The sequence below is a fragment of the Vipera berus genome, assembly GCF_964194415.1.
Source record: "Vipera berus genome assembly, chromosome: 5".
In the NCBI taxonomy this organism is placed as follows: Eukaryota; Metazoa; Chordata; class Lepidosauria; order Squamata; family Viperidae; genus Vipera; species Vipera berus.
The window spans coordinates 26,927,777-26,954,853 of record NC_138207.1 but is presented as its reverse complement, the minus strand read 5'-3'; the positions used below and the strand labels follow the sequence as shown (position 1 = coordinate 26,954,853).

Genomic DNA, 27,077 nt, shown 5'->3' with positions numbered 1-27,077 from the left:
TGAGGACCCAGATTGTTGGGGGCAATATGCTGATTCTGCAAACCACTTAGACAAGGCTATAAAGCACTATGAAGTGCTATTGCTATATCGTGGTCCTCTGGATTTTTGCTATTAGAACAACTATAGTAACAGTATCTTGCAAATCTGTGCTTTCTTCCTCACTTTCTTGGTGGGATTTAAGGAGAGGGCCTGTCTAAAGTTTTTTCTTAAATTTGTTTTTTGGAATGGGCTCAAGCCACATTTGTTTCATTGTTGCCTTGGTAACACATCTTCCCACTGTCCTTCAGGGCCATTCTGTCTTCCCTCTACATCTCTTCTCTTGTCAGCCTTAGTCCTCTTTCCACGTTTCCAGTCAAGCCATGGGAATAAAATGCAGGTGTGCTCTACCAGCAGTTCCTCCAGATCACTTAACACAGGGCTTTTCAACCAGTAGTACGGGTACCACCTGTGGTACATTGGCACCTGGCAGGTGGTACGCGACTATCCTAGAAAAGTGGTAGCGGGGAGAGGAATGAGCTGAACTGGTGGTAGCACCGCACAAGCCTGAGCAAGAGATGGCTGGAGCTGCAGGGTTGTCAGGGCTCAGTGGAAGCATCAGGATCAGTGCCAGGCTCCAGCTGGAGCTCGGCGCTGATCCTGGCGCTCCTGCTGAGCCCAGAAGAAGGGCCGATCAGCTGGAATGTTGCAGCATCTCCAGAGTCTTGTGATTTACATTCAGATGCTTGGCAACTGATTCATATTTATGATGGTCACAGTGTCCCAGGGTCATGTGAAGTGACCAAAACCTGCTGCAACCACTCAGCAGATGGGGGAAATAAAAGCCAAACACCCCCCATCCCCGCTGCCAATCCTGAACAGAAATGTTCATAACAATGAAAACCTCGGACAGGAGGAAGAGTGCCGCCGAGCAGGCAGGGAGGTGTCTTGCTCAACTGTGGCTTGGGGGCACTTTTTTCAGTGCCATTGTAACTTCGAACAGTCACTTAGCGAACTGTTGTAAGTTGAGGACTACCTGTACTTCATTCAACTTTTGTATCTGTATTTTTTATGCTTGCCCTGTTCACCGCCCTGAGTCCTCCGGGAGAAGGGCGGTATATAAATAAAATTATTATTATTATTATTATTATTATTATTATTATTATTATTATTATTATTATTATTATTATTATTATTATTATTATTATCATCATCATCATCATCATCATCATCATCATCATCACCTTTTTCCTTTTTTGGTGGGGGTTATCATGTTTTTGACACCTTGCTAGGCGACTGGTGGTACTCGGATGTTGCCATATCCTAAAAGTAGTACAATGGGTGAAAAACCCTGACTTAACAAATTCTGTTACTCATTTGTCCCCTGACTTCCCTCCTCTTCCTGTTGCACAGGCTGTTCTTCATCTTCCTGTTCTGCTAATTGTTCTCTCCCCTTTCCAATCTTTCATCATGAATGTAGATATAATTCAGATATTTTCCCTTTCCCCTACTTGTCATTTCTATGGCCCCCTATAACTCACAGAAGTGAGACTTTGCCTATTCTGATTTGCCCATTTTTGTAATGGAAGACAGTTCATGTCTTCAATACGATTGGCATGCTAGTTATGGAATATGCATATCTATCACAGCCTCCTGCAATCTCTCTTACTTTGGGTAGCCTTTCCACTGGATCAGGTATTTAAATATTTGCCCTCGCCTCAGAGTCCAAAATAGCCTCTACTTTGTACTCTTCTCCATCTACCACAGGGGTGTCAAACTCAATTTCATTGAGGGCCGCATCAGCATTGCAGTTGCCCTCAGGGGGCTGGGTGGGTGTGGCCAGGGTGGGCATGGCCTACTGGTTCGGCATGGCCAGCTCTACATCATTCTTGTCAAGGGTACCTATGGGGGCCTGGGCAGGAGTGGGACATATCTGAGGAGATGGGACCGGGGCAGGTGCCAAGGCATGGTATATGGAGGAGCCTCACTGTTCCTCTCAGGCCATGCGGGGAGGGGGGAGGGCTGGATGGTGGCACGGAGGTCAAATGCCCAGCCCAGCCATCAAGCACCCGCGGCAATAAGCCCAGCCCCACTTCACCAAGGGGGCGCTCAGTTGCACTTACCTCCTCCTCAAGGCTGCTGCTGCTGTGCTTGCTCTCCTTAGCCAGGTTGCTCATGATGGGTACGAGGGCAACTATCATCTGGAAGTGGCCAGCACATGGCCCTCGCCTACTTCACATATCCGGCTTGGTGGGCTCTGGGAGAGGGGATGCCATGAGCAGCGTGAGAGTCAATATTACCTGTGCAATGCTGCCCAGCTCCCAGCCTGCCCAGTTTTGGCAGGCAGTGGGGTGCTCTCCTCACAGTGCTGAGAGGCTGAGCCTGGCGGCATGAAGCGCAATGCTGCCCAGCCCCTAGCCTGCCCGAAGTAGGCAGGGCCACTTCCAGGCAATGGTGCATTTCTTCATTCCTCACAGAGGGTGATACCTCCCCAGTGCGTGCCCAGTGGTTGGGGCCGACACACCAGGGGCTGGTCCCTCGCTGTTTCCAGACAGCCTTGTGGAGCTAAGACTGAAGGCGTTTCAGCATAGATGGCCACCACGAAATTATACATTGGCTCCTGGCCGGCCTGGACCAGGGCCAAGGCAGTGGGGGCCATTCCCTCACTGTTTCCAGGATGGGTTCGCGGGCCACATGAAACCACTTTGTGGGCCGCATCTGGCCCCCGGACCTTGTGTTTGACATGTCTGATCTACCATCTATGAGAGAAGCTGGAGTCATCCTAATAGGTATGCATAGGGTGGGTGGGTGCCTCTCTCATAATCGAAGACTGATGGAAAACAGAATCTTCATTGAGGCTAACACATCAATGGTCACAAGTTTAGCTGGAAAGGGGCCAATAAACTTCAAGTCAAGTTTCTCTGAAGATCAGGGAGACAGCAGAAAGTCTGTAGAAAGCCACACCAAACTCTAGCCTGCTCTTACCTGCATGTCTGTGGTCCATGTATATGCTCCCTTTCCAGCTCTAGTTGTTACTTATTATAAATTCAGCACAGAAGTGATCTTGGTACAATTTTTGAGCAACTCTGCTGTGTTGCCTGCAATAAATAGTTCATATTTGAGTTGGGAAAGTCAGGAATCAATCCTGATCTCCTCTAAATTTTTCTGGCAAGTTCTCATGAGAATGCAGAAATACTGGTTGTGCTGCAGGCTGCTGCAGGTTGAGGTAAATTCTGTCCAAATGTTGTGTTAGCTGCATCATGGCATCTTGCAAATTGGTTATTTGTATATCCACTTACAGCTGATGTTCCAACAATGCTGCAGTGTGGTGCCTGGCTGATAGTGGTGTACCTTAAGAATTGGAAACTATCTCCAGGAATAATACTGAGATCTACTGCCTCCCTAGAAAGAATAAGAGACTTTCAAGATTGATCCCAGCCCAGTCGGGTAGACCAAACTAGGAAACCAATGCCATATAGGTCTAAAACTACTTTTATTAGAATAGCCATAGTAATACTGTAGAATCTTGCAAGTGTGAATCTGCTTCCCTCTTCTCACACTTTTATCTTCATGTGAATTAGGAAATGGTCTGTTTGATGATTCTATGCCTTCATATTAAACTAAACCTAATATTTCTTAGTTGAATATTCCAATTTGTTTTGGAAATGTAAAAAATAGATTTATACAATACTTTAAAATCTGCCCTTTCCCACAGAATATAATGTAAGAATACTACATAAATACAAAATGTTCAGATTCTTTTTTTTTCCAGAAAATCAGTGTCTCTGTAAGAAAATATGTATCATAATGTTATACAGTTTTTATTAATTATTTTAGTTCCATGAGTATTTTACTATATTTACTCAGTGAGGTTTTCTTGTTAAGAAGATTAGTGTCTTGGTTAATTTTAGCTATGTGCAGCTAAGTTATACAGTACTGCAGATCTCAGTCATTCTATAATTCTCTTTTGAAGTAACTAGCCCTAATTTATTTTCTGGGTTTAATATTTTTATTTAATTTATCAAATTTAGTTTTCTCTTTAATATTACCTAACCAAGATTTTATCAGAATATATTGATAAGGTTTAAATTATAATCGTTTCTATTTTGTATTTGGTTTGTATGATAATTATCTTGAATTTTGTATGTAATAGTTCCTTAGGTATGGCTAGGTATTCAATTAAGTCAACATTCAAATATAATATGAAATTACGATTTAGTATTACAAGAAAAAGCCCCAGCAGGTTTTTGTGTGCCTGCTTCCTTTCTATTTTACATGTACTGCATGTAAATTCTAAAGTATAATGATGGAAATAAATTAATAAATTTGTTTCAAAATTTATAGTCAGAAATTTTCTTTTTCCACAAACCATGGCTATCAGTAGTACCAATTTGTCAATAATTCCAGAGGCTGTGGGAATTGAAAATGGAGAATCATCTGATCAAAGGAAAATTATGCAAATTCAAGACTTAGTGTGGCATTTTTTTGCAATGTAATTGATTTTTAATCAGTAATTTAATATATCAGCCCACTGAAAATTTGTCTATTGAAAAACAGTTATTTTCTCTGTGTGATTTTTCAGAAGCAAGGTAGGATATTTTTTAAGCTAAGGTTTCTGTTTCTTCAGATTGCAGCTGAAAATATAGATTTCTCTTATGGGATAGTAAATGGTTAAGAAAAGAGTTCCTTGTCATGGCTCATTAAGTACAGATATTATGAGAGTTACTGATAAAACATTTTTGCTATCTATTTGAAAATTATTTCAGATTTTGGCACTCCATTTAAACCCATCATTCTGCAAGCTGAAATGCATATGAAATTAATTCCTATATAGTTATACAGTATTCTTGCCTTTCTAAAGCAGTGTTCTCCTGTTTTTGTGATCAAAGTTCTGTGAAGGATGCATGCCTGTCATCTTTATCTTCAGGTAAAGGGAGTTTAGAAACATGGAGGTTGTCAGTCTTTTTCTGTGCTATCTCATTTTTGCTCACATGGCATCAGTTGGTTGAATGATCACAGTTTAGAACTTTTTTTTAGACTTTTAAGCCTGAGCTTGCTAATTTGAGAAAATTACTTATTGGGAAATGTGGGTGTGGTTTTATTCCAGGTAATCACACATGAATAACTTGCTTGGCAAATATGAACTGTTCTGGTTAATGGCATAACATTTTACGTTTGGATTCCCATTCCTCTGTGTGTCTTCAGATTAATTGTTTAGAAGATGTGGAAACTACCTTGTTCACATTTCTATAGCATGATCTGTCTTTGGGACTCATATTATCAGTGCATGGTGATAAAAGACAACACTCCATTTAGAAGATAGTGCCATGTAAATATCAGGGATAGGTGAATCGTAAAAACTATCATTGTATTCTGCTTATAAGCATCCTAGTTGCATTTGATTGACACATTTTAAAAATGACATCAGGAAAAAGATTCTCTAAGAAGTATATTTTGTGCACGCACTCTGTTTCTCTATTATCTATTATATATCTGCTAAACTGTGAAACTAGCTTATCTAAATGTTTAAACCTAGAACACATTATTTTACTCAAAACAGATTGTTCATTTTCAATCTTGTTTCATTTCCTGGCTCTCATAGGAATCCTTCAACTACTTTCTACCAAGTGTTTCATTCGAACAAGTTACAGGAATCAAAGAACCTCTGGGATAGGTATGAATATTTAAGTATGGAAAGCATACATGCTTAAGTATGCATGAAGAGCTTTGCATTGTGCAGGTTTCTCGTCATCAAGTAATATCTTCATTTTAGTATCTTCTTCCTTTTCCTTGTTTATTTGCCAAGTAGGAAACTAAAGTATCCCAAAATTTCTCAGTTACATAGCTGTTCTCTTCTGGGCCAGGTGAAATCTTGCTCCATTTCATATATCACAAGCTTTTTCTGGGAGAAGAGTATTTTTAAATTAGATGTTCACTGATATTAGAATGAGAACTTCTATCGGTTGTAGCTACCAACAGTTCAAACTTAATTTTTGAAAACTATCAGTAATAATTGCCTGACTAATGGAGGTTTTTTTTAAGAAAAAAATCAAAATATTTTAAATTTCAGAATTAACAGTAAATATGAGATCCATATTGATTGGACAAAATAACAATTATACATGAATCTACAAATTGACTCATTGATAAAAGCATTAAAAGATCATTCAATTACAACCAGGCAATTGGCGAGAAACTGCAACTAATTCAACTTTGAGGATATCACTTGTCAGAGTTGTGTTACTAATTCAACAGCTGCAATTCGCTTTCTCACACTATTAGTAGATTCCAATATTAAAAGATTGGAATCTTGGCTTTTCAGGCTTATGGTGTTCTTGTCTGTTTTATATTTTCTACTGCTAATTGAATATTAAGCATCATTGTTTGCATTTGTGGTATTGAAGCAAAGAAAACTGAATGGCTTTTCTTAAAGCTTGCTCAATTCACGTGCTTGCTGATTTCAACATTTTAAAGAACACATTTTAGGTTAAAAAATACAGTATTTAAAATTCCAATAATTTGAATAACTGATAGAGTTATAACAAAAGTAATAACAAAACAGCTTACAAAGCCATTGTTTTCAGTATTGAAATTGAAATCCTGAAGTACTCTTAAATAGCTTATTTCCACGTTTGGGGGTTTCAACATGCCATAAGATTAAGGAGAAAAAGATAATTCTGTGGTTTTGGGTGTTGAGTCTCAAATCTACTAGCTGCATGAAGACAATGAGCAATATAGGGGTCAAAGAGGTATCTAGTAATATTTATTTATTTATTTATTAGTTGAATTTATATACCGCCCTATTCCCGAAGGACTCATCTCACTGGTTCAGTTTTGCAAGCAAAATGAAATTTCCTAATATCATTGCTACCTATCAGTTTCACTTATTGCAAATTTGAACCAAAGTGGACATGACTGATAGAAGCTTGATTCAATTTCTGGTATTCTACCACAAATAGAGAGGACAGGAAGGCCTGGAGGAACGTTGGACACGACCACAGCTAAAAACAACCACCACCACAAATAGAAAAAAAGACATTGTTAGTGTCTTAAAAAAACTAAAAAAATATATAGTATAATAGGACATTGGAAGAAGAACATGTAACCAAAGAAGGATAAAGGAGGATTCTAAAAATGTGAAGATGGTATCAGAAAGATTAAAACTTGGGAGGTGCTGAGGTCAGAAATGTCCAAAGAGTGAAAAAGAGCCTTCTTGAGTATGTCAGAAACAAAAAGAAAAACAAATAGAATGTAGAATTATTATGGGGAAGAAAGAGATGTGGAATTGTGGGGAAGAAGTAATAAAAATAGTAGTAGATGAGAATGCAGAATATCATAATTATTTTCAATGCTTTTTCTCTGAAAGGAAATAAAGCCCTGCTTGACCACTTTTGTGCCACTAATGCAAGGAGGAAGCCGCAGCACAAGCTAGGCAAGATGAGGGTAAAAGAACACTAGCCACTTTAAATGAACTCAAATATCAAAGACTAGATGAGTTACATATTGCGGTGATTACATTAACTCTGAATAATTGTTGTGAACTCCTGAAGATCTAGCAAGAACTCAGAAGACTGGAGGGAAGCAAATGTCTCCGTAAGGAAAGAATAAACTGAGTTCAGAGAAGAGCTACCAAGATGGTAAGGCAATTGAAACTAAGTTCTAAGAGGAACTATTAAAGGCACTGGATATATATAGCCTGCAAAAGAGGACAGTGTGGTCGAACTATGGAATAAACTGTTTGTTAGAGATCTGTCTAAAATAATTTAGCAAATTTTGCACTGAGTAGGGAGTTGGTCTAAGTATTTCTTCCAATTCTGTGATTATGTTGGAATAGGTGGAACTGGTTGAAGATAGATTCATACTTATGCTCAGTAGCAGGTTGTTGTTTCAAAACTTGTGGAGATCTTGTCTTGCTCCACTGAGGCAACATTAGTATCTCAAATTACCTTGAAAGCTATAAAGAACTCAGGAAAGCCTTGGATTTCATGACAAAATTCATAGTCTTTTTTAATAAATGCTATTCATGGCAGATTTTTTTCCTCTTTCACATGGGAGGTGGGCATTATGTATTGCTATGTACAATATATGATATTTTTATTGCTTTGCATATTATATGCTAAGGTATGAATCAGGTTTCTTTAATCTGAAATTGATAAACAGAAAACATGAATGTGACAGTTAAAGGGGAAAAATCGATCATAGACTATAATCTAATTATTAAATGCTCATTTTTTCAGACATTTCTGTTCATACTATTTTGTAATTTATGGCTTTTTAGTGCAAATGTTGTAATTTTGTGAACTGATAGACTCCTTCAGTCCATAAAGGCATTGGTGGAATGAAGAAAGAGCAACTTTTCCTTTCCCATCACTGGTACACCTCTGTGTCCCTTCAACTTTACTTTGGAAGTTTAGGAATCTCCTAATCATGGAGCTTTAGGAGAAGAGTTTCAACCAAACAAGAATTTCTGAGGGAATGCAACTGAATTACACTGAATGACAGTGGAAGCAAACTCTGAATCCTCATTCATTGTAATGTAGTGGATGTATTCATAACTCAGAATTCTGTGGTCTTTTTATTTATCATTTTTTTATCAAATGTATGCCCCACCTATCTCATTTAAGGGACACATTCTAGTGGGAGAGAACTTCCCTGAGGATGAGCTCCAGCACAAGTCCAAAATCTCGGAAGATTAAACTTCTGGTCCTGGTGACCAACCCAGATTGGATCCTGACTCTCTCTAAAAGCCATACAGCCATACAATAGAGATATAGATTAAAACATGAGTAAAAAAAAGTTAAAAAAGTGGAGGGGGTGTCCTCATGCCACCAACTATCCCAAGGGTTGCATGCCACTCTTTTTTTATTTGTTTTCATTTATCAACATATCACTCTTGATCCTCATGCCAGTTGCCAAAGCCAGGCCTTGACATTCTTCCAGAAAACCAGCAGAATGGGAGCCCACCTCACCTCTAGTCCCAAAATGTTTTATCTAAGTAGCATTGATTCACAAGTGTCTATCCCAGACATGTCAAACACAAGGCCCGGGGCCAGATCCGGCCCGCAAAGTGGTTTCATGTGGCCCGCAAAGCCATCCTGGAAACAGTGAGGGAACAGCCCCCACTGCCTTGGCCCTGGCCCAGAGACCCTCCTTCTGCCAGAGATCCTCAGATCTGTCCCTCTCCTGCCCAGGCCCCCATAGGCACCCTTGATGCAAACGATGTAGAGCTGGCCATGCCCACCCAGTAGGCCATATGCACTCTAGCCACGCCCACCCTGGCCATACCCACACACACCCCGAGGGCAACCGCAATGCTGATGCGGCCCTCAATGAAATTGAGTTTGACACCCCTGGTCTATCCAGATGCTTCATATTAAAGCAATCCAAAGGAATATAAAAATCGCTTTTAATTTAATATTAGCCTTTTTTCCTTTGAAATTCTGATTAGAAGTAATACTTATATAGACAGTTTAGTAGTATCCATGGACAAGAGGGAAATGTGAATAAAGTCAGATTAGGTTATATTGTAGTGCAGAGGTTCTCAAAATTTTTGATGCCGTGACACACTAGCATAATAATTGAATTTGTGGACTCATCTGAAAATAATGATTTTATTTGGGTTACATATCTACAATGTGAATATGCTGTCACTTACCATATTGGAGATGACCAGCTGGTGAAATCAGTTGCTGATCACATTGTGACTGTAACTGCATATGATTTTGACAGATAGCTATACTCCTGGGTTAGGCCATCTCTAAATATTTGTTCCTGGGCCCTTGGGCAGTATGAGCTAGGCATTTGAAGAAAGCTTTGTGTCTTATATATTTTACATTATTGTTTTAAGACTTAAACACCATGGCCAGGTTGACGCTTCCTTTGGGAAGACACCATGTTTTTTCTTATAACTTGAACACTTGTTGCTAGGTGCAGTAACCTCAGGAGCTTTTTACTACTTTAATTATTCAGAGTAAGAGATTGTGGAGTAGCTTTTAAAAGGACACACCAGGGAGCAATCAAACTGCTACTTGGCCTAGTATATTCTGACTTTGCGATAGATGCAAGAAAATGGGAAGTAAATTCTGCCCATTAGTACTGACAATTCTATTTAGTCATAGCTTTCTGCTTTGTGATTAGTCATTGTATGTTGAAAATGCTGCCTCTAGAATTCTGAACTAGTGGCCATTTCCAGTCTCGGTACGACTCAGCATTTCATTCAGTTTGTATTTGGAAATGAACTGATCTGATTTGTTCTTACTGAACCACTTTACATTCTGAAATTCTCCAAATTAGAATGTAGTATTTAATAGATGTTCTAGAACAGGCATGTCAAACTCGCAACGTCATGTGATGTCATGCGACATATCACAACTTTTTCCCCGTTGCCAGCAATGGGGTGGGCGCAGTTTCGGCCTGATGCATCCGGCCTGCGGGCCGACAACTTGACATGCCTGTTCTAGAATGTTTGTGTGCACCAGCATGTTGTTTCGGATATGTTCACTTAGTAATACAAATGTTTTATTGGTAGTAACAATTCTAAAAATAAGACTGTAAAATGTCCCTTTCAAAGAAAGTTTTTCAACGGTTAATGCCTTACATCATTTTACCATGTTAAACCTTTGCTATTTACCACTGATATATTTATTCAGACTATTTTTTGTTTTAAACTTTTTTTGTTCATCTATTTTCCCATTTCACTGAATAGATGGATGATTATTAGATAGTGCCCAAGGATGTATGAGTCAATAATAAATGAATTTAATATTAGATTTAAAAGGTTTGATGTTCAGTTTAATAAAACATTTAACTATAAAATTACTATAAATTTCATTACCTACTTAATTTTGGCAAAAATAGTCTGACAATGGTAGATATGGTTTGCAAAGTATCAGCCCAATATAGTCAAGCATTTCACCATAGCTATCTATAAAAAGACTTTCTCTGATATATTTTTTAGGGTAAAAACAGTGGGAATGAAAAAGGGAAAATAATGTAGTCTTCAGTTGCCATCAGTGCAGAAATATTATATCTTTCCTCTTTGAAGTGAAGAAATTTGTATAGTACTTCACTCTCCAATTTTATATTTTTTTAAAAAACAATCCTGTAACATAGACTGTCCTGAAAGATAAGTCATGGTGTCCAAAACTGTGACCCAATACCTATAAAGAAGTCGTTCTGTATAAGTGCAGAAAGTATCATAGTGCAATATAAAAATAAAAAAGTTAAAAACTAGAATAAAAATGAAAGGTCTTTCTAAAGTGTTCTGTCACTCTTACCTGCAGTTTTTCTGGCTCGGCTAGGTTATTAATTCTGGTAAGGAGCTGTTTGGGCAATTATTAAAAAAAATTAAAAAGTATTATGTTACCATATATTGTGTGCACACAAACACATACCTAATATTAAAATTTTGTATTATGCTCATTTATGTCCAAGAAATACATTATCTCTGGTTCACTTAATCCAACCAAAAGAGTGCAACAAGTGGCAGAAATGTAACTGTTATTACTGCTGCTGGTGTGGTTAATGGGAGTGAGAAGAATGAAATGGAATATAGAAAGTACCAGACACTGAGACCAGTGGGGGATCATACTGTAGTACAAGCAAATAATTTGAGTATTAAGGGCAAAGAAGGATAAAAATGTATGGATTTGGGGGGTGGGGGGGGAGATTCACAAAAGAAATAGGATTTTCAATAGAAATATCTTTCTGTGTCTCCCAGCAAATTTTTCTAAAATTCTATCAGAATGAGACACAGACAGAACAGTACTTCTTCAAAGATTGTCAGAGAGACAGATTATGAACGAGAGAAAAACTCAACAGCAAACTACTTATGAGTGCTAAAAAGCCAATCAAACCTCTGCTTTATCTACATACGAAAGGAAAGCTGCAATGGACAGCTCAGACTAAATCTGAAGTCTTCAAAGTTACAAACTGCCCTTGAATCAAAGATGTTATCCAAATAATTTAAAATCATACATTAAATCGCCTTTGAATCTTTGCACAGATCTATCATCTCTCCACCCATCCATCCCTATGTAGAAGTAATGTGTTCAGTTATCTACCTAATAAAGCTATTGGATGTAGTGTTTTGCCATTTCATTCTTAAATATTCCAATATTGAACTTAGATGGTTGTTTCAAAAAATCATGGAACAGTCCAGAAACATGATTGTTTCTATGGGTGTTTGAAAAACATCTTACGTATGTATATAGAGAGAAGATAGGTAAATTTGTGAAATAAAAAAGATGAAAAAAGATCTGCTTCTCCAACTTCAGATTATGTATCATGTCATTAAGCAATGGTTGAAAAGTGAAACAAAGAAACGAAAAAGTTCATATAAATTGGAGTAAATGGGGTGGGGGGTTAAATGTCCTAATGAAGTTTAGTAGTCGTAGTACAACTTTAGAAAGCCAGAGCTAGGAATAAATGAGTCAATTCATTAAGTTGTAATAGTATTTACTTGTAATATAGAGAGATTGTTTGAAGAGAAAAAGCACACTTTGTTTCTGTCACACTCTTTACAAATGTTTGGGTTATTTCACTACTGTTCCAGTTAGTCTTGAATTTGAATTACTCTTTTCCTAAATGATAGAAATATATTGTAAAATATATCCTCTTGTGTGTCCGCATATACAGTGTGTTACTATATTTAAATTCCACATTTCCTTTGTAAATTCTAGTGATTAACATATAGTGGCTTCCCTTATATCCTCAAAACAATACTATGATCTTGTATGAGTAATGGAGAGAGAGAGAGAGAGAGAGAGAGAGAGAGATTGGAGTATACAATAATCATTTCAAGCAACCAATTTTTAAATATATGTGTAAACTAGTATAAAAATCTGCAACACCAGACCAGGCCTCCTAAACACCAACAGAATAAGATTGCTTTAAATGACTTTCTGAAATTCAAGAGGGAAAGCATGAATCTGATCTTAAGAGGCAAATTGCTCTATAAACAGGCAGCTGAAAGAAAAGGTGGGTCTTCTGGCACCAGATCCCTTAGCTGTAGGACAAGCAAATTCTACTTAGGGAGATGTGATTCCAAAGGTAATCGAGAGTCATGCCATGTAGGGCTTTATACATTAGCACCAGCAGTTTGAATGCTATTGATAACCAGTGTGCATCACAAATCGGGTGTTATTTCAAAGCAGCTCTCCATGACCAGGAAGAAGGCAAGTGCTTTACAAGCCAATTTTAATTTTTCAGAAGTCTTCAAAGAAAGTCCCCAATAGAATGCCTTGCAGTGGTTAAACCTGGAGGTTAAGAGACACACCACTGTTGAAAAAGATTCCTGATCCATAAAGGGGAATAGTTGGCACATCAACCAATATTAAGCAAAGGAGACTTTGGCTATGCCTTTTATCTACAGTTCCAGCAGGAACTGTGAGTTTAGGAAGGAAGGAAGGAAGGAAGGAAGGAAGGAAGGAAGGAAGGAAGGAAGGAAGGAAGGAAGGAAGGAAGGAAGACACACACACACACACACACACACACACACACACACACACACACACACACAAACACTTGCAGGCTTGCTCCTTAAGAAGGAGTGTGACCTTATCAAAAGCTAAAGCCTATCCAGCTGGGTTAGAATCAAATCTAGTAGTGACATGCTGCAGTGTAGTGTCTCAAGGATCTACTCTGATTTTATTTTGACCCATCCAAACCCTCAATAATTGTCTTTAGATCTATGTCAGGATTACTGTACCCAATGTAGCTCAGCATATTGATCCTTCACCCCAGACTGATGCATAATACCTCTCAACAGCTTCATGTAACATTTATCCACAGGGAGTATAATCCTATCCTGCGCTTTGTAGTAATCATCATCTCAGATCATTTTTGATAATCTAATCCTTTACAATTAGATAACAACCTCCTCTGCATCTCTGGCTTGGTTTGTCGTGGCAATGTATAACCAGGCATCTTCAATAGTTTGATGATCTCTTATCCCAAACTAAAGCATAGTTTCTTTTACTTAGTGTTATATAGATGTTAAATAAAATGGGAGACAAAACTGAATCTTGTACCATCCCAATAGAGAATTCAAGAGCTCAATTGCTCATCTTCCATAACTGATTAGAAGCCCATACTCAATAAAAAGCAGAACCTCCACAAAACAGTGCCCCTTTCTCCTACTCTTTCCATGTGGTCCAGAATGCTACTTGAACCCAAAAGATTTAATAGGACTGCACTTGCTCCACTTTAAAATATCAAATACTAATGTTTCATAACATAGGTAAATGCAGTTATATTCCTAAATAAGTTTTTTAATGCAAACGTCAGAACAACCTAAAAACATTTAGACAATATTTTCATGTATATTATAGAATTGTGAAATCTAACTTGATTAAATGCACCAACTATGGCTTTTTAGTAATAAAAATATTATTTTTTATTACTGGATGTTGTGCAAGTGTAACGTTAGAGTGACTGCTAAGACTGCTTCGTAAATACTTACCAACACATTGTTTCCCTTTTAAAGGAGTGTGTGAAAAACCTCATAAATGTAAAAGGTGTTTCTATTATTGATTACTTTTAAAAGAAACAAAATGAACATTTTGCTTTCATGCCTATTTTGAAAAACTTCCTAAAAGTCCACATTTCAACAAGAATCCTTTGCTCTAAGTGAAGGCTGATATAGTTCACTTTCATATATGCTATTAAATAATGAATATATAGTATATTTCTATTCTATCTCACCAAGAAATTTTGAGGTGGCTCCCAATTACAGAAATAGAGAAAATGTAAATATTTCATATGATAGAAAGGGAGAAACAATGGAAAATGGAGTGCATGTTAATTGACATGTTATACCTTTTCAATGTTGAAGATTTATATTAAGAATTTGTGTAGATTCACCCAGAGCAACTGTAAATAAATATGTTATTCAAGTATTAAACATATTGTGCTGAAAGCTCTTAATCATTTCAGTTTTATATCATTTATCTGAGAAATTTGGAAGTGATTTCACAGATTTTTAGCAAGAGTAAATACAAAGAACAAATGCATATTCCTGCTTTAAAGTGATACGTTGTTTGGCAGCCAGGTGTTCCTATGATTTTCCTTAAACTTTTGAAAAAAATCGAATTAAGTTTTAGTATGTGCCAGCTCACAACTCAGCAATAGCTCCACAACACCTGATTAATCACAATTTGACAATGCTCTTACTTTTGAAATTGGCTAAAGATTCTCAAGACACATGGTGCTTCACATAAGACTGATTACGGTTTATTAAGCTAAAGCTAAGTTGAAGTTAAATTTTGGCAAATATTAAAAGCAACTTTTGATATTACTGTGAAGAACTTCAGGAAGTTTATTGTTATTTATTGTTCTTTTTTTAATAATGCCAATAGTTTGTCATAGGAGACATTGTAGTATACATATATATAAAATAATGAAATATTAATACTTGAAGTTATACCAGTGCTGATTATTTTTGTAATTAACTATTAAAAGTATGAAGATCATGAAATGTTGGTAGATTTTGCAGTATAAATTTATTTAAAAATCACATAATTATTAAAAATAAAATCAGTATGGAAGGAAGCTTTTTTAAGATCCAGTTGAGATCACTGAATTTGCCTTATTTTCATGCTGGATTATAAAAACATGAATAATTACAAGTAAACCAAGTTCCTTGGCCAATAATAGATTAAGAAATGAAAAATAACTTTGTAGTAGTGAATTCAGAATACCTTTCTGAAAAATATGCCAAATAAGTGATTTTTTGCTATTTATTAAATTTATTAAATGTACTAAAAATCTAAACCATATGGAGATGGCATTTTGATCAGCATGGCACAGGATGACGCAAACATGATTAGTGCTAAGTAGAACTGAACTTGGGTTCTATATACTGTAAAATGTCTGATAGCAATGATGATGTTGGAACTACATCCAAACATATATCTTGAACTGAAGGCTAAAGTGTTGGATCATGCTAATCAACCAAACTATTTTTTGTAGGTATTCTACAGTGAGTTGGAACTCTCCTAACAATAAGTTTTGTGTCATTTTATTGTCAAAACCTTGGCTTATTTTTCCCCACTAAAGTGCTTTTACATATTTTTATACTGATCTAGCAGACTTGCATCAGAATGTCACTTTCAAACACACAGTGGTTGACTTGGTTATGATTATGAACTATTTCAGTTGCATATTAATGTGCTCAAATATGGGAGCTCATAACAGCCAATAGGATGTGGGCAATATTTCTTTTCTTAAACTCTTAGGTGGTCTGTGCTCAGTTTCAACAAGGGCCAGAAACTGGCATAAATACCTTGGGCCCAAACTAGCATGAACTAGTTATGTCTAAGTTCTATTGAAAACTTTAGTATTTTCAGTTCCCATTGATTTTGATGAGATTTAAATATGTCTCACTTTCTCTGGGATATAATGCCTATGATTTGAAGGTACCACACTTCCTTGTTCCTGAGCATATGGAATTAATACTCGTCAATCTTAGAGGTTTGTAACAATCACTAAAATATAGGAGAACATTGAATGCAAAGTGCTGACTTGTGAAACTCTAATGGAACACTTTGCCTTTCCATCACTTGCTGAACAGCATTTCGGTGATCTCAAACCTCATATGTGACTTTTCTTTTCTTTTCTTTTAAACAGTGCATCTGGTGGGAGTGTTGTAGCCATTGATAACAAAATAGAACAGGCAATGGTAAGTAAGGAACTTATTTATTTATTTATTAAATTTATGTGCCGGTCATCTCACTCTGAACAACTTTATCTTGCTTACAGTGTTGATCATAGTCTCTGACTGTAAGAGTATTATTGAGAGATTTTAATATAAATAGCTATTTTGTCCCAAATTCTTAATAGGTAAAGGTAAAGGTTCACCCGCACATGCGTGCTAGTCATTTCTGACTCTAGGGGCCGGTGCTCATCTCCGTTTGAAAGCCGAAGAGCCAGCGCTTGTCCGAGGACGTCTCTGTGGTCATGTGGCCGGCATGACTGGACGCCAAAGGCACACGGAACACTGTTACCTTCCCACTGTAGTGGTCCCTATTTTTCTACTTGCATTTTTACATGCTTTCGAGCTGCTAGGTTGGCAGAAGCTGGGACGAGTAACAGGCGCTCACTCTGCTACGCAGCACTCGGGATTCGACCCGCCAAACTGCCGACCTTCTGATCAACAAGCTCAGCATCCTAACCCACTGAGCCACCGCGTCCCTTTCTTAATAGGTAGAGAATAATAATTATAAAAGAATAGCACAGTGCAGCAGAGATTATGGTTTGCACTAGTTTTATGGTGCATTTAGCAATTTTGTGATGAGCAAAATAGCACCAGTGCTGAATAATTTGTGCCTTTTGTAAAATTTTTAGCAATAAAACTGTCCATTCTAATACTTGCTGCTGTGTAATTAATATTCACATTCTGAATATTTTAACTGGACAAATACAGTTTGAATTCTGTGGCAGAATTCTTTGTTATTTCATGTAAAATATTGTACTGTTGAAATTCTGTCTAAAATTGCCTAATTTGTTAGCCATATTTTTGATAAGGACATTAGTTATATTTAAATATAATTACTTTTGAAAATAGAATGCATTTAACTGTTTGGTTTGTGAACTTACAAATTATATTCATTAGTGTTCAAGTTGTTATAGACATTGTTTCTTTATTTATGTACCTACCCATCTCACAGATGTGACTGTATACGGCATACAGCAAAATGGATAAAAACAAAATATATAATATAAAATAAAAACACATGACAGCTGAGCTTTATAAAATAACTATTCACAAAGCCAAGAAACGGGCTCTATCAGACTTTTGGGCCTGGCACAAAATCAAGTTTTTAGGGCTTTACAAAAGACTAGCAATGTTGCAACTAACTTAATCTCAAGTGGTTGATCCACTTGCACCACAACAGAAAATGACCTCTTCCTGGACCACTCCAGCTCTCACTGATTAGCTGATGACACCTAGAGCATTTCCCTCCTGCCAGACTCGGTGGGATAAGTAGAAACAATTGGGAAGAGACAATCCTATAAATAGCCCAGTCCAAAGCTTTGCTCAGTGTTGGTCAACACCTTGAATTGCACCTGGAAGCACAATGGAAGTCAGTGCAGCTCACAAGCCAGTAGTGTCACATGTGCTGAAAAACCAATGCCTTTAATTGCCTGAGCTGCTGCATTCTGCACCAGATAAAACTTCCAAATGTTCTTCAAGGGCAGCCCCATGTAGAGAGCATGGCAACAGTTACATCTCCAGAAAGTGAATTCTTTAATTTGTTAGGTAAAAGGTAAAGGTTCCCCCGCACATGCGTGCTAGTCGTTTCCAACTCTAGGGGGCGGTGCTCATCTCCGTTTCAACGCCGAAGAGCCAGTGCTTGTCCGAGGACGTCTCCGTGGTCATGTGGCTGGCATGACTAGACGCCAAAGGCGCACGGAACGCTGTTACCTTCCCACCGTAGTGGTCCCTATTTTTCTACTTGCATTTTTACGTGCTTTCGAACTGCTAGGTTGGCAGAAGCTGGGGCGAGTAACAGGCGCTCACTGTTACGCGGCACTCGGGATTCGACCCGCCAAACTGCCGACCTTCTGATTGACAAGCTCAGCGTCCTAACCCACTGAGCCACTGCGTCCCTTTTTTTAATTTATTAGTCAGCTCTTTAGTAATAATATTTACATAAAATATAAAAAAATAAATGATTTAAATAATTGCATTTGAAAAGACTAAATTATGTGTTAGCTAGTTCAAGAGTAAGAATATTTGTATGTAAATATGATGACTTAAGGGACGCGGTGGCTCAGTGGGTTAGGATGCTGAGCTTGTCAATCAGATGGTCGGCAGTTTGGCGGGTCGAATCCCGAGTGCCGCGTAGCAGAGTGAGCGCCTGTTACTCGTCCCAGCTTCTGCCAACCTAACAGCTCGAAAGCATGTAAAAATGCAAGTAGAAAAATAGGGACCACTATGGTGGGAAGGTAACAGCGTTCCGTGCGCCTTTGGCGTCTAGTCATGCCGGCCACATGACCACGGAGACGTCCTCGGACAAGCGCTGGCTCTTCGGCTTTGAAACAGAGATGAGCACCGGCCCCTAGAGTTGGAAACGACTAGCATGCATGTGCGGGGGAATCTTTACCTTTACCTTATGATGACTCAAATAATTGCTTTTGGTTTATAAAAATGTAAGATAAGGTTTTTTTAGTTTTTAAACATAGATCAACAAGGTTACATTTCCGAAAACTACATTTTCTTGCTTCTCTGACAGCCAGGTTGTACAGAAAATAAATAAATACAAAAAAAGATGTACAGTATATTTTTCTCTATTTGTACTACAAAGTAGTAGAAATCAAAATAACCTTTCATATTGAAAAATAATACACTTTGGGTAGATTAGAATATTATTATATATTGTTATTAATGAACAGTTTCTATATTTATGATTGCTGATTAATATTTGTAAAAATATAAGATGGATGGATGATGGGCAAAATTTTCAGACTTGTCTTCCTTCCAAGAGGAACTCAGGGAGTCAGTGTATTAGATTTGGTACAGTTAGATCCTTGAATCAAATTGAAATTTCAAAATACAGAACTATATTTTAACATATTACTGGTAGCCACATTGAAAGAATTCCACAGGAAGGCTCACTATGGAATAAGGGCCTAATTGAAATCATGGCACTTTTTTTTTTAGAAAGATATCCATATACTTCAAACTTTATTATTATTGTAACTATTTGTATGTTGTTAAATTTAAAAAGTTACCTTGTAACAGTTGCTAAGTGGACTACCTGTAAAAAGCCAGCAATCTATGCTACGTATATAACATTGGTTTATTATTTTCATTTCTTCAAAAGTAAACCTGAGGAGTTTAATTCAGATCAAGAAGCAGTGCATTGAGAAAAATAAGCACATTCTTGAATTTCTCCAACTCACAATAGTAGCTAAGAATCAGTGAAGAGTTCTCTCTCATATCTGTGGAGACGTTAACTATTAGCAAAATGCATAGTCTAAGTTTTCAGAAGTATCATAACGTCTCACCATGGATTGTATTCCAATTGAGCCATGATTCCTTTTGAGTAAAATGAAAATAAACATATTTGGTTTAATATGTAGCATGATTTTAAGAATAGTTATTTCCCCCCAAAAAACAAGATATTTTACTTTATATATTTAACAGTATTAAATATATACTGTTATATATATAAGTGGTATGTGTGTACATAAGATTTCTTGATATTTTTATTTTTCTTACTTAAGCTCTTAATGGAGTTTTTATTCAACTATTTGGAGTTAAATAATAGCTTGATATGAAATTCTCTAATTATTGGTTTGCCTTTTACAGGATCTGGTGAAAAGCCATTTGATGTATGCAGTCAGAGAAGAAGTAGAAGTACTGAAGGAACAAATAAAAGAATTAGTTGAAAGAAACTCTTTACTTGAACGGGAAAATGCACTGTTAAAATCTCTTTCAAACAATGATCAGTTATCACAACTCTCAACCCAACAGGCCAATCCAAGTAGCGCTTCTCAACAGCAAACAGTGATAGCACAGCCTCCACAGCCAACGCAACCTCCACAGCAGCCGAATGTCTCCTCAGCATAAAGCTTTCTTGCCTCATTAAGAACTGAAAGCAATCTGTCCTTGTGTGCCACTGGTCTTCTTTCCACTTTATATGAAAGCAGGTAGCCATGCTTCAGTTGTGTGTTTTGGCCTTTTCAGTATTAGACAATCATTCTGCAAGCGCTTTCCCTCACTGAGATGTCATACAACACAGTTGGTGTCCAATTATGCCATCAGTGCACAAGGGAAAATGTAGAAGGAGTTATAATGCAAAAATCTGCATTTGTTTGATGCACATGAGTGGAGGTCTTTAAGAGCTTTAGTAAGGCTCTTCAAGGTTTCCGTTACTCATGGATTACTTTGAGCCTTGGATTTTCACACAGTAACGACCCATCTTTAGAGCCACTGTTCTTTAAATGACAAGTAACATTTGCCTACATTAGTTTCATTTATTTGTTTTATTTATTACAGGGCTGCTATTCATAATGTACATGAACAATGTCACAGAACTTTTAATTTTTTAAAAAAATAAATGTAAGTATCAGTAAAACTTGATAGACAGGATTGAGTTTAATAGAAAAATGTTTAGGCAATAATTGAACAAAAGAATCCTGGCCTATTTCTAACACTAATGGCAATTTACCTTTTGGTATTTATTTTCAGTAGTTAAGATCCAGCTTGAATGTAAATTTTTGTATAGTGTAAGTATGAAGACCATAGTGCATCTGTACAGGTAGTCGCCAGTCATTGTGATATAATAATTGATGGGCTATTTTGATGAAGAAAACTTCGCTCATTTCTGTTTCTACTTTCTAATAGAGAAATTGCCATGATTCCTCTGCTTTTTGACATTTCGTATGATTTTTTTGGGGGGGTGGGGGGGAATAAAAAGCTGTGAAATTGTTCAACCTACTTTGTAACCAAAGAAGCAAAGCTGTGTAATTGAGTTTTTATTTTATAATGCACATTCTTTATGTATTTTTATTTAGTGTTCTCATTCACATTTTCTTTGCTGTCTAGCATGATCTGCATGACCTATAATCTTTGAACCACTTTCGTACCTCATGTTTTATCCAGCACTCTTATTGTGATATGTAATAGTCTGTGAACAATGTCAAATTAAAAAAAAGAAAGAACAGCTAGTGTGGTGGAGCTGAGCTGGTGTGTTATGCACTAGTTTAAAAAAATGAAGTGAGCCATCTTTTGTTCATTTAAAATGGTGTTTTGAATTTCGTATGCAGAAAACGTTTTGTTACATTGCAGATTTTAATGTATTTAATAAATGCAACATGCAGATTAAGTGCAGTGTATACTGAGTATTTAAATTAAAATGTACATTTCATAAATACAGTTTCAAAAGACCATTTGTATATACTAACGTAGTATGTCAGAGGTTGATGTACAATATATTTTAACACTTTCTGAAATTAAACTGCAGTTTTGTTGAAAGGTCTGGCTGTAAATATATTCAGAAGATCCTTAGGTTAGTGTTCTAGAGAAACATTCAAGCTGATATCCATACGTGCTGTGACGCTGGTTATAATCTAGGTATATTAGATTTTAAGGAATAGGTTGCACACAAATTATTAAACTTTGAATAAACTTCATGCTAATAGAAATTGCAATGGAAAGGGTTTTAACATTTTTTATTTTATTTATTAAATTTCTACACTGCCCATCTCACCTAAGTGACGCACCAGAGCCCAGGAGACACTTGCTTTTTTTCTCAGTAGGTGTATGAAACCTAAATACGTGGGCCATGTTTGTGATTACTAACAGAATGCAATCTGTTGTACATTAGATTTGTGAAGCATCAAAATTGCACTGGTTTATTTTGGGGCTCTGAGGAATACTGGAAGTCCTTGACTTACTAACATTCATTTGGCGATTGTTTGACGTTATCACAGCACTGAAAAAAGTGACTTACAACTGATCCACACACAAGCATCTCAGCATCCCCATTGTCACAGGGTTAAAATTCAGGTGCTTGGCAAGTAGCATATATTTGCGATGGTTATAGCATCCTAGAGTCACATGATTACCATATGCTATCTTCCCAGCCGGCTTCCAGTAAGCAAAGTAAATGGGGTAAGTTGAATTTACTTAACAACCATATGATTCACTTAACCAACTGCCTTGCTTAGCAACATAAATTCTGATCAATGACCCAACTGTGGTTGTAAGTCAAGGATTACCTGTAGCACATTCTGGATTTTACTCTGCATATTTTTAGAAAGTTTGGGGGAATTAATGTGATACTGCTTTCATCCACTCCAATTCTATACTATTCCTTCTTATCTTTGTCCATGATATGGACAGGTGAACACACTCCAAAGAAAGCATTAAGCTGCAATTACCCATCATTCATTTTCTAAAAGGAATCTAGCAGTACTAGTAGAGTTAAAGGAATCTGTGCAGCAGAAAGTTTCTGGTTTTGTATCTTAAACTTTTAACTGTATAAAGCTAGGTGTAGCAGGGAGCCAAGTGACTAACAAGTATTAATGCCCCTTTTTATGGGACCCCAAGTAGCTTAAAATAGGGATATGCATAATTTAAAAATTTTGGATCCAAATACATACTTTGATCCAGGTGACCTGAGAGATTAATACTCAACTGAAGCCAGAACTTTTCTTTTGAGGATTAATGGATAAACAATTAGAAAAAAGCTGTGGAAAATTATTTTAATATATGTTCACATCAGTGAAATTACATGCACAGAGATGGATACATTCAATACTGCCCACTATGGAGGAATGGCTGGTGAAGTTGAGAGATTTTCCTGACATGAATAAATTTAACTTCTTTGATTAGAGAAAAGACATTATCTACATTTGTTGCTGACTGGAAATTCGTGGGGGGGTTTGTATAAAAATGAAAAATAAATAAATTGTAACTTACGGTTTTAGTGATTAGACAGGATAGATTATAGAAAGAAGAGTAATATGATGTAATGTTAGAATGAGAGAGGTTAAAATATATTTGTACTTATTACTGCTGTGAAGAATACTGTATCAAAGCCATTTCCTTACACCTTGTTCTTTCTTTTCTAGTTTTCCTTAATTATTTTCCTTTTCACACAGTTTGCTTTTTCTTTAATTTCTTTTTTCTTTCTTTGTATTGTCTTGCTTAAAAGATTTAATAGAATTACACATGAGAAAACAAAACAAGCAATTAACTACAAAGTGGCTTGGGCATCATTATGCCCAGATGCATAGTGGAACACTTGGCTTTTAACAATTTGTGAAATTCAAGGAGGTTTAGAGTATTCAAGAGTCCAGGTATGTCATAGCATGGAATCCGCTACACAAAAGGCAAACATTAAACCCCATCATGAGGGGTGAAGACCCTCAATTTCTTCCTGCAAGTACTTAGCAAGCGAGTTAGTTCTTAATTGGAGAGATGCTTCTGTAGGCATTTGAGAGCCCAGCTGTGTATCATTTAAAAGTGACCTCCAACATTCTGAGTTGGATCTGGAAACAAATCACTCGCCAGTATATTGATAATAGAAATGTAAATAGATGAAGTTCTGTGCTTTGGACCAATTAAAACTGATTGTCTTCAAAGGCAGCCTAACAGATCATGTGATAATTCCACTCTTGAGGTGACAAGGTATGAATTAACTGGTCAGGACTATTCTCATGCAGATAGTCCTGCAAATAGTCACCAGCTGTTGCTGGGCAAATTTCCCCTTGGTCACATTTTCCACCTGCTTCTCCAACGGGAAACTGCAAGAAATGACACTCCAAATTGTGGATCTGCATCTTTAAAGGCCTGCTATCCCAATGAGAGCTAAAACTAGAGCCAGATCTGTCACTGGTAAATAACATTGCTGTCTTATAAGGATCCAGTCTGAGTTTGTTTTGATCATCCAGGCCAGGGGTCTTCAAATTTGACCCTTTCATGACTTGTAGACTTGAACTCCCAGAATTCCTCAGCCACGCACGCTGGTTGAGCAATTCTGGGAGTTGAAGTCCACAAGTCATAAAAGGGCCAAGTTTGAAGAATCCTGATCCAAGCAATGGGTCAGATTTCCACAATATTCCCACCCAGCTCAGCCTGGGATGATACCGCATTATTTAGTAGCAGCGTACTGATATTGACTGCATGCTACAGATGATCTTTCCCAAGAGTTCATATAGATGTTGAATAGCATGAAGAAAACTGAGCCCTGCAGCATCCCATATTGGAGGAGCTATCAGATCAAATCGGCCACTCTACCATCTCCCCAGTGACTGAAATTGCCCACTAAGAAAGGAGCAAAACCATCACAAAACAGTTCCTCTAATCCAAAATTCTTCAGAAGGGTATCATGATCAGTATCAAAATCTACCAAGGTAGATCCTAATAGGGCTCAGAGGCATGTACATCCTCATCCAGTGCCTATCAGAGAGATTAATACTATCCACTTTACCTGAAATCCAGATGTAAAAATCAGAAAATTCATTTTCTTGAGGACACTCTGATACTGAGGTCCCACCACTTTTTCTAATAGCTTCCCCAAGAATGGAAGATTGGATGATAATCACTGCTTCTTTCAAGATTAATGACACTTCCTGCCTTTCAAAGAAGCATATAACATCTCCAAGATCCAGCCACAATCTCTCAGCCTCACAAATCTTCATGGGACTTGGATCTACTATATAGCTGAGAGAGATCTTGTCCAGTGGTGGGATTCAAATATGTGAACAACCTGTTCTCTGTGTGGATGCCGCTTCCGGAAGTCCATTCTGGGCCTGGGCAACAAAAAATTAGCTACCGGTTCTGCCACACAGGTGCGAACTGGCTGAATCCCACCACTGATCTTGTCACAGGGCACCATACTGTGAACCCTACTTTAGAGAGATCACAATTTTTGAGCACGTGAATCTTACAGCAACTTAGTGAATGTTACTTTCAAATCACTTTTAACTAACTTAATTTGCAATATGATTTTTCTATTACACAGTTTGAGTTTAAAACAGTGCCATCTTTCATATAATATGCAGATATCACTGGAAGTAACATTCAGATACTGGAAAAGAAACATGTTGCATTTTAGAAATTTTATTTATCATTTATCATCTATAACAGGAGTGTCAAACTCAATTTCATTGAGGGCCACATCAGCATTGTGGTTGCCCTCGGGGGGGGGGCGGGTGGGTATGGCCAGGGTGGGCGTGACCTACTGGATGGGCGCAGCTGGAGTGCGTATGGCCTACTGGGTGGGCATGGCCAGCTCTACATCATTGGCATCAAGGGTGCCTATGGGGGCCTGGGCAGGAGTGGGACAGATCTGGGGATCTCTGGCAGAAGGAGGGTCTCTGAGCCAGGGCCAAGGCAGAGGGGACCGTTCCCCTCACAGTTTCCAGGATGGCTTCGGGGGCCAAATGAAACCACTTCGTGGGCCGGATCTGGCCCCCGGGCCTTGTGTTTGACATGTCTGATCTATAATCTATAATATGATCTAATTGTATGCTACCAATTTCATCACTAGTTATGTGGCTGTGGATACCTTATCTGTATATAAAATTGAGGAAGGAAATAATTATAAGAGAAAAGTTTCTATAAGTCAAGGGCATTGTTGAAATTATTCAGGACAAGAAACACGCTGAAAGTAAACAAACATGACAGCATGAAGTAGTAGGTACCAAGATTTAAAATATCCAATTCTTTATTTTTACATTTGACACAGATCTGGCAATGACACAAGTAACTTCCATTTTTTCCTTTCAGGCAAAACAGAAGAAGGAGATTTCTTTCAAAGAGACCTACCTACTCCCAATAAAATACATAACACTGCAACTTTGGTAAAATTCTAACTGAAGATGTATAACCAAATGTCTCATAAAGATGCAGAATAAGTGCTTGAATTGTTTCTTCTTGCTTGACATTTATGGGGCACTTCAGATGTTCGAAACCTTTCTCTTTTTTTTAACTACATCACTGCTTTATTTCCTCAGGGTCTGTAAAAGCATTTCTTATAGCAACTTACAAAATAAGATGCTTCGATCCACCAAGAGTTCAAACTGAGTTCAAATTCTGGAATATTCACATTTCAGAGCCAACTGCTTATAGTAGCCAACTTAATCCCTCCAGATGTTATATACTTGGGTCCCATTTGTTTTTATGCCAGCTGCTACCATATCATCCAACAGCAAAGAGAAAATGGTACTTTCGTTAACCAGAATTAAAAGACAGCTGGCGATGTCTATCTCTATAGAAACCAGGAGTTATGAATACGAAGTTATAATTTATGTAAATATCAGCTTAGCGGTCTTATTCTAAATGTCTCAGTTATCTGAGATCCAAATAGTAGTACAAAGAAACAGGACATTTCTAGCTTTGGCTTCCTTCTGCTTGCTCCATGTCTATCAACTTTTTGGAATGTAGTACTTTTCTCCCATGGGGTCTTTACGGTTTATCTGAATTTTGTCATGTAAAAAAATAACAGATATGGACTACATTCCATAAATCTATCTGTTGGATATTTCAGAGTTCTGTTCCAAAGTGTCTCTAAGTATACTGATATAAAGGTGAGGCGCTCTGGGAAAGAAGAAATCTGAGACCCAATGTGATTTAGTGATTAGGG

At 37.4% G+C, this 27,077-nt stretch overlaps 1 protein-coding gene across 3 annotated transcripts in view; it reads left to right on the top strand.

Moving 5' to 3' along the window:
* TSC22D2 (TSC22 domain family member 2) overlaps nucleotides 1-21,645 on the top strand; it is a 32,553-nt gene extending 10,908 nt beyond the window's left edge. The window contains exons 2-5 of one of the 3 annotated variants that reach the window (XR_014026665.1): nucleotides 5,579-5,650; nucleotides 7,527-7,613; nucleotides 16,603-16,654; nucleotides 20,291-20,351. Coding sequence is in view for 2 of the 3 variants with exons in the window: in XM_081329520.1 (XP_081185646.1) it covers nucleotides 5,579-5,650; nucleotides 16,603-16,654; nucleotides 20,291-20,551 (385 nt within the window). In the remaining variant the exon portion in view is untranslated. Of the gene's footprint in view, nucleotides 1-5,578; nucleotides 5,651-7,526; nucleotides 7,614-16,602; nucleotides 16,655-20,290 lie in introns of all 3 variants that reach the window. The other 2 variants (XM_081329520.1, XM_081329521.1) reach the window with 2 other exon arrangements.
* Nucleotides 21,646-27,077: the final 5,432 nt, after the last annotated feature.